This window comes from Peromyscus maniculatus, chromosome 7 (assembly GCF_049852395.1).
Source record: "Peromyscus maniculatus bairdii isolate BWxNUB_F1_BW_parent chromosome 7, HU_Pman_BW_mat_3.1, whole genome shotgun sequence".
In the NCBI taxonomy this organism is placed as follows: domain Eukaryota; kingdom Metazoa; phylum Chordata; class Mammalia; order Rodentia; family Cricetidae; genus Peromyscus; species Peromyscus maniculatus.
The window spans coordinates 100,861,296-100,869,204 of record NC_134858.1 but is presented as its reverse complement, the minus strand read 5'-3'; the positions used below and the strand labels follow the sequence as shown (position 1 = coordinate 100,869,204).

Below are 7,909 nucleotides of genomic sequence, written 5' to 3'. Positions count from 1 at the left end.
AACCTCTGTCTCACACACACCACTGCCAATCTCTCTGGGAAGCTGCAATACAATATTTTAATATCGAGTGGACACTAATTCAGGACCCAGCTTAGCCACATCTCTCCATTTTTGAAAGTGTTGAAGCAAATACAACATGACTTTGTTTCTTAAGTGATACCAGTGATATCCAGTTACCAGATGCTAGTGTCCCCAAAAGGTCTGTCTGTGTGCCTCATTCTCACAGCTCTGCTTCTCAGAGTTCTGTCCTCTGTGTCTGTTCTTTACCGTGTGGTGCCCACAGGGCTCACCAGGTCTTGTCTCATGAGTAGTTGTAACGTTCTTAGAATACTTGAACAGACAGTGGGCAAGTGAAATAGTTACCTGGGTCTCCCAACCTCTACCACCCACCTATATGGCCCTAAAGAGATATCTCCACTTCCCTCTCACAAGTCAGTGGACTTCAGTGGGAAAAGAGGGGGACTTTTCACTACCTAAGGCTCCCCATAACTTCAGGATGACTCAGAAGGAGAGAGGGGATTGGGGCAGCCAGAAAGAACTGGACAGCTTGGTGAGTTATTTGTGTCATGTGGACCTTGCTGGCTGCTTCTTTGACTTTAGAGTCTCTCTCTCTCTCTCTCTCTCTCTCTCTCTCTCTCTCTCTCTCTCTCTCTCTCTCTCCTTAGATTTTTCAAGACAGGGTCTCAGTATGTAGACTTGGTAGACTTGGCTGTCCTGGAACTCACTATGTAGATCAGACTGGTCTTGAACTCACAGAAATCCACCTGCCTCTCAAGTGCTGGAATTAAAGGTGTGCTCCACCATGCCCAGCTAAGATTCTTCATTTTCAAATAGAATCCCAAGACTAGTGTGGCCTTCATCATGAACTGTGGTGAGGATCCCACCAGAAGGCTTTGAACCAAAGGCTGCTTGATAGAGATACCCCTTTCTTCTTCTAAGAGTCAGAAGATGGGTGGAAAATCCCTGCAGACCCTTTACTTCCTGGTCCCTTGGATCCTCCCTTGGGAGGCTGGGTGGTACATCTTCCAATGAGGTGGCAGGAAAAGTTATAGCTGTGGCTGTGCCCAGGAAGGGGACCCTGGCCCTGAGTCAGACTCTACAGGACTTCTAGGCTTCATGGAGAAACAAGAAGGACCAAAGACCTTTTATGGCCTTCTTAAATGGAAAGGCATCTTTGGTGGTTAATGTTGATGGTCAGTTTGACCAGACTTGGCTCTAACCCACCACATAGGATTTGAGGGCTACATCCACCTACCTGGAAAGTGGACTTTCTGGATCCCTTTTACAGTCATAGACATGGACTCAGACTTTGTGTAGGGTGTTTTGAAATTTTAACAGTAATCTTGAGCATGATACAATTAAAGTGTGTGACATTTTGCTCTCTAATTGAAAAGAAAGTGAGATCCTTATAGCCCCTCTGGCATTTGAGGGGCAAGATTTGCTAGATAATAGTAAATGACTATGGTATTCATGGATATAGTTGTTTATGACCAGCCCCACTTCTGGATATGAACTCAAGGGCAATGATTGGGCGTCCCAAGAGCTCATTCTCATGGGTCTTTGACATTGGCCTGCAAGGAAAGCAAGCCAAGGACCCAGACAACCGCAAGCAATACCTGGGGTCTACTCAGCACCAGGCAGATGGCTTGAGGGTGATATGGACCCTAGTGCCCTTGACTACAGACCTCTAAGGTTGAAGCATGGGTATTTCCTTTGTCTAGAAGGAACAGATTCTGTCTGCTCTCTGCTAGGCACATGACAGCACAAATTAATGACCAACTTACACTCATAACAAAATTATAATATATTAATAGCAATATAATAGAATAAAGGCTTGTGGGGACAACCAATCTTTCAGAACCTGAAGATTGGCATTCATTGTTCGTGAGGTTGGCTGAAGGCCATGCCTTCACAATTTGGTTAAACTGCAGTGAGTAAGCCCAGGGTTAGTTGCAGAGGATCATGTTCCAAGCAGGACCATTGCACATGCTGAAACTGGCCCATGAGGTTGTGTGGAGCCTCCTCCCAAGTAAGATCTGTGGAAATAAGCCGGGTGGCTTCAGAAAGAGCGCTGTCAGTAACAATGGCTTCCACCACGACTTCAGTGTCAGCAGCTTGGCCACACTGACATATAAGACATTTCTGGAAGGCACTTAAATGTCACAGAGGGCAATGACAATTGTCTAGCTGCTTCAGGGACATGGTGAGCTGGTTCTTCATCTCACGCAGGGTCAGGTGCACAGTCAGTCAGGTGGAGCCCTAAATGGCATGGGTGGTCATGTCAGGATCTTCTCTGCCAATCTTTGGGTACTTGATATGCTTGGCAGGCATGTGAGTGTGTCCCTGCTGACCACCTAGTGCTTTCTGGGAGGAGGCCCTAGTCTGAATGGAGGTCAGATTTACAGGGGTGCTCTCAGAGAACCGTGTAATATTACAGCCAAGCACCACCTCAGACTCCAATAAACAGACAGAATCACTGGTAAAAAGCCTTCCTTCCTGGGCTTCTGCCTTTGCCCCTCTGTGGCATAGCAGTGGTGGGCCCCAGCCCAGGCCCACAGAAGGTGCCCATCTCCACCCCAGAGGCAGTGAGGGGCTGAGAAAATGCCAATGAATACAATGTGTTTGCAAGCAAGCCAAGCTGGCTGCTTTCTCTGTGGCTGCAGCTTGCCATCAAGCACAGTGACAGGTGACATCCGCTCGGCTCCATCACTTGCTCGGGTGATCTGCTGCATCTCAGATGGCCTCCTTTTACTCTTCTGCACATGGGCTGAAGTCCAGACAGTGAAGTCCATGTGCAGCTGCTCTTCTGGTGCCAGGTAATGGTAGGGAGGGCCTCTCGTGTCTGAATGGGAAGGGTCTGGTCTCCACGGGGACGGTGGGAGACTAGGCCCTCTTAGGTCTTCTTGTGGCTTTCTCAGTTTGAAATGCAACCCCAGAAAGGCAGAGAGAAGCATAATGCTGCTAGGAGAGCAGAGAGGCCTCAGGTTCATAGGAACAGTGTGGGGATGACCCGGCCCCCGGCTCTTTAGTTCCTGCTCTGATACCAAGGTGTAGGTTATAGAGGTCTGTACTTCCCCAAATGGTGGCTTCCAAATCAGCCTAGGGGGCAGAAAGTGAGAAAACAAAGGGAACCAGCCCATCCCGGGCTCCACACTAGGCTGACTCCAGATGAAAAGCAGCCATAGCCAGCTCCTGGTTAAGAAATCAACCACCTCCTTCTCCTTCTCTCACTCTGCCTCTCAACAGGGTGTGGAATCAGAGGAGAGCTGGGCTGCCTGCCACGGAAGGCACGGCCCCTAGTCTCACTCTTCTGAAGTATTCCTGAGAGGCTGGTGAGAGCAGGGGATGATGCCTCATGGGCACCTTGTTGGAGGACCCGGTGCTGAGAAGAGCCTGCCTATGTGGGGGACCCCTTCCAAGGGGTTTGTGAAACTGGACCCTCCAGATCAGTGCTCATCCAGCTCCGTACACCTCAATAACCATGGGGGAGACTTTAGGAGGAGGAGGCAGGTGAGACAAAGGGTGAATGAGACTATCTTTCTATAAAAAAAGGGAAGATTAGGAGGGAGGGAGGGAGGGAGGGAGGGAGGGAGGGAGGGAGGGAGGGAGGGAGGAAGAAAGGAAGACAAAGAAAAGGAGAGGGCACGTTAACATTAGCTAATAGAGGCAGGTGTGTGGAGGGATGGGATCCAGTCTCTGAGACAGGGCAACAGCCCTGACTGCCGGTCAGATGAGGCCCGAGGCGTTCTCTTGCAGGCTGTATTCCCTATTCTTCTTCACTCTCCAGCTGATGAAGAAGAGCAGCAGTGTGCCCAGGGCCTTGTAGCCCACCTGCAGGCCCAGGTACCTAGGAGGCAGGAGGAGGGAGGAGCGGTGAGGGAGGAGAGCCCGTCAGCCCATGTCCCCGGACCAAGGCCAGCAGGAGGATGGATGCTGTTTTCACCGTGGCCTAGGAGCTGTGACGGCCATCACTCAGCTAACGGGCTGTCACCTCCCAGGTGGGGGTCACTTTGGACATACATACGATTCTCTGGTCTCCAGTGATACCACTGAGGGTCAGAGGCGCCAGTGCTGTCCCAGTGGTGTCCAGAGGGTCTGCACCTTTCTGCTGCCCCTCTGCTGGCCTTCTCTGCCAGCCCTCAGGATTTCTAGCCTTTGCACAGCCCCTTCCAGCCCACCTTCTCCACCAAATGGAGGCAACAGGAGAGATGGCTGGATTTGGCTCACTGGTGTAGGACAGTGCTCTGGGGTGCTGGGCTGGATTTGGCTCACTGGCATAGGTTAGACCCTTTCCTGGGACACCTCTGCTGGGTGCCGTGCTATGGTTTCCCTCTCTCTGAACAGTGGAGATTGTGTGGTATCTTCTCATATTCATAATTCCTCTCTCAGCCTTGAGGCGCCCCTTTACCCTTGGTGAACTTTTTCTGCTGCTATGGGCTCACGAGGGACAGAACCTCGGGGGACACCTCAATGCAGACCCGATGTTTCCTTGCCTGAACGGCTCCTCACAGGTCTCCAAATGCCTGCCATGGCGGCCCCTGCTCTCTGTCCACAGCAGAGTTTGCAGAGATGTCCCTCCTATCTTATCCCTTAGAAACCTGACAGCCACCACCACGGCCACGAGGCAAATGCCTGTTTGGTTTCTTGTCTGTTTGTTTTGTTTGTCTGCTGGGACCACAGGCCTAATCTCTTAGATACCCGTGTGTGGGGGAGCCCTCACCTGTTTCGGAGAGCGTCATTGTCATAATATGAACAGGCCCCTCGTCTCCCTGAGCATAGATAGTTCCACCGGATACAGGAGGAGTCGATGATGAGACCATACAGGGCTGGAGATGGCAGCCAGGCTGGCAACAATGGGAAAGAGAATTCAGAGTGCCTGGGTCACATGGAGCTGCAGTCAGAGATGCCCGGGTCCCCCACACCAATGGCCCGGTCACACATCTGAGGCCAACTCTACCTTGCCCTCGGAATCACAGTGACTTGGGAAAGCAGAAAACTATCAGTGAAGCTTGAATTCCCTTTCACCCGAAGGCTTAGGAGATAAAGGGGAATCCTTTCAGGGCTGAATGAATCACAGGGTCACCCTGATGTCAGCTCACACACACCACACAGTTTAGTTCTCCTGCTCAAGGTTGGCCCCAAGTAGAGATTGCATCTGGAGAGTACTAATGTCCCCAACTCCTCACATGGCCTCCAGGTGGCTTCATCATAATGAGGAACAAGTGAGCAAGAGAAGCCAGGGATGCACTGGACCCCACTTCACTGAAGTTCAAATCCCATGTTCTTCTCCCACTCCAAACTGCCCCTCTGGATTAGACAACACCCCTTGGAGACCCTGGATACCCCAGTTGCTCAGAACCTAGGCTGCCAAATGTCCCAGGACCTGAGTGGTAATTTCTACGTAGTCCAGCAGGCACAATGCTTTACTGGGTGCTGAACATTCTAGATGCCCGCTACCCAATTCCACCATGCTCCTTGTTGTTATCTAAGTTCTGGGCAGCCAGTGGGTCAGGGTGGACTTGTCCAGGACTGACACTGGGGATGGGCCATCCCCTACTCAGAAACATGGTGCTGAAAACATCCAACTGTCTACACCCAGTGAGTTGTTGTTTCTAGAAGAGGTGATCCAGCTCTGTGGCCTCACCCTTAAGTAAGAAACATCTAGAAGTGGCCTCTCAGCCCCTGGTCACTTTCCAGTTTCCAAGTGAAACGTGGCTAGAAACCAACTCTAGTGACATTCCTAACTAGCAGTCAAGGCGTGTTTTCAACCACATCTCAGTGGGTAACTGCAAACCTGCTGGAGTTTATAAATAGCCATCTTTTCATCTACTCCAGAGTGGAGCTGTGTTCTTGAGCAGTGAGTGGAATTCCTCTGGGCCTGAGCTTCCTAACCGTGGCCCTAACGCTGAGTTATCTGAGCTCAGGTGGAAGAGCAAAAGCAGCAGGTGCTTGGAGCAGAGGGACGAGAGGCCATTCTCCAGCCACACAGAGAAGCAGGGCAGGCGGTCAGCTGGAAGGAATGCCTTGTCTCTAACAGCCAGGACGTTAGAATAAGTCAGGAATGAGCTAGAAGTGCTAGATGATCAATGAATAGAAGGAGCTGTGCTGACAAACCAGTTTCTGCTCAGACAAGACGCCCTGCGTCCCCTGTGTGGCCCAGGAAGGTGACAGTCATCATTAGGAGAGTTAAGAAGGATCCTTTGGAACTTAGAGGGACTTCATCACAGGACAAGTGGCCTGAGGCCAAGAAACTCCACTGAAACGCTGGCTCAGACCCTGCACAGGCTCCTGCCCAGCTGACTGAGTCAGGAGGGAGCATAGCACGTGCCGGAAGGATGATGGATGTGACCTGCACCTCTGCTTAATAATGCAGAGCAGGCTTCACGTGGTTTCAGTGGTTAAGGCGGGAAGGTGCTCACTGCTAGTAACTGAAGAGTCCTTCTGGCTGGAATCTTCAAATCCCCATCCCTGTAATTCTTAGTACAAAGATTCTCTGTTGAATTTAGTCTCTTTACTTCCGTTCATCCCCATAGCAAGACCTCCATCTTAGTGCCTTGTGTTCAGTCTAATGCACACATGTGTTAAGGGTAGGAAGCCTGGGAAAGCATCTGCAGTGTGTCCCCTCACCCCACAGTCCCTGTACTCAGGGAAAGCCAGGTGCCTCCTGCTCCCACGGGAGTTCTCCCTCCCTCCGTGGGTCACGTGCATGCGTGCATGCACAGCTTTAGGGGTGAGATGGGGAGCTCCAGGCTACTTGAAGACAGGCAGGGTTCATAGGCAGAGGATCCCCTGACAGAACAGACATTTGCTGAACCATGACAGAGGAGAGAAGTCTGGAAAACGGGAAGAAAGCCAGGGCTCAGTTCAGAAGCTGCTGTCTGGGGTAGGAATGCAAGGTTTTGTTTCCTAGGGCAGATTCTTGGAGAAAGTTTAAAAATACCTGCTTTTAACTCTGTATCCAGTATTTTCAGCTATGCCCTTTTCTTTTCTTTTTCTTACATAATTTAGTTTGGCTCAAATGCCGTAGACGGAATTTATCCCTCCTGATCTCAAGCAATTAGGCAAACTGCCCTGTCAGGGTTTGATACTTGCATTGGTTGTACACAGCTCCCTAGACAGCTGACTTGAGGCGGGGCATCTCCCAACCCTGTCTTCCCCGGCCCCTCCCCGTAGCCTTTAGATGCCCATGGTCCAGGGCCTCGAATCCAGAAGGAAAGGTCTTCGTTACCTACCCAGCAAGCGCATCAACAAGAACTGTACCCCAATGGCAAATGACTTTTCATCCTGGTTCACCACGCTGAAAAGGAAAACAGGAAATCAGCACTGGGAGGCCTCTGGGCTGCTGCATCACCTGGAGGGGGTGGGGCGCGGGGAGTAGACAGACTCAGAGCAGGTCGGGACCAGCCTTCCTGCAGTCTGATCAGGCACGAAGACGGACGGTGAGATTCACCTGGCTAAAAAGCTCCTATGACACACGTGGTTCTCACAGCACCATCACTGGATCAGAGGCATCACCTAGGCTAACTAGTATTCAAAACACAGATTCCCAGCCCGACATTTATCAAGGACACACAATATCCCAGGAGGGTTGGATGCAAACTTGGGTTCGAGAACCAATGGTCTGTGTTGTTTTCAGGGCTGCCCAGGGACTGCTTGGAGGGAAGGCAAGCAGAGAAACAGTAGAAAGGAATTTCTGGCCCGATGCTTAGACAGCAGGCCTGAACAACACCCACAGAGTGTCTTGTACCAGGAAAAGAGGGCCCTGGGCTCTCAGCTTCTGTGCAGGTCTGAAAAAAATTCCTTGCCCTGGGCCAGCTTTGTGAGGTGTGACTGGAACAGCTGCAGAGGATGCCACCCTCAGAAAGGCCCAGTTTTGATTTATATATGACTTGAAATTCTTAATGATTCA

General features: G+C 51.0%; 1 protein-coding gene across 1 annotated transcript in view; it reads right to left on the bottom strand.

Annotated features, from left to right (window-relative positions):
* Positions 1–1,780: 1,780 nt before the first annotated feature.
* Positions 1,781–7,909, bottom strand: part of Slco2a1 (solute carrier organic anion transporter family member 2A1) — an 81,845-nt gene continuing 75,716 nt past the window's right edge. Inside the window, exons 12-14 of the mRNA XM_006978664.4 lie at positions 7,233–7,297; positions 4,721–4,844; positions 1,781–3,847 (exon numbers count right to left, since the gene is read on the bottom strand). Of these exons, the coding sequence (XP_006978726.3) occupies positions 3,727–3,847; positions 4,721–4,844; positions 7,233–7,297 (310 nt within the window). The 3' untranslated portion in view covers positions 1,781–3,726. The remainder of the gene's footprint in view (positions 3,848–4,720; positions 4,845–7,232; positions 7,298–7,909) is intronic.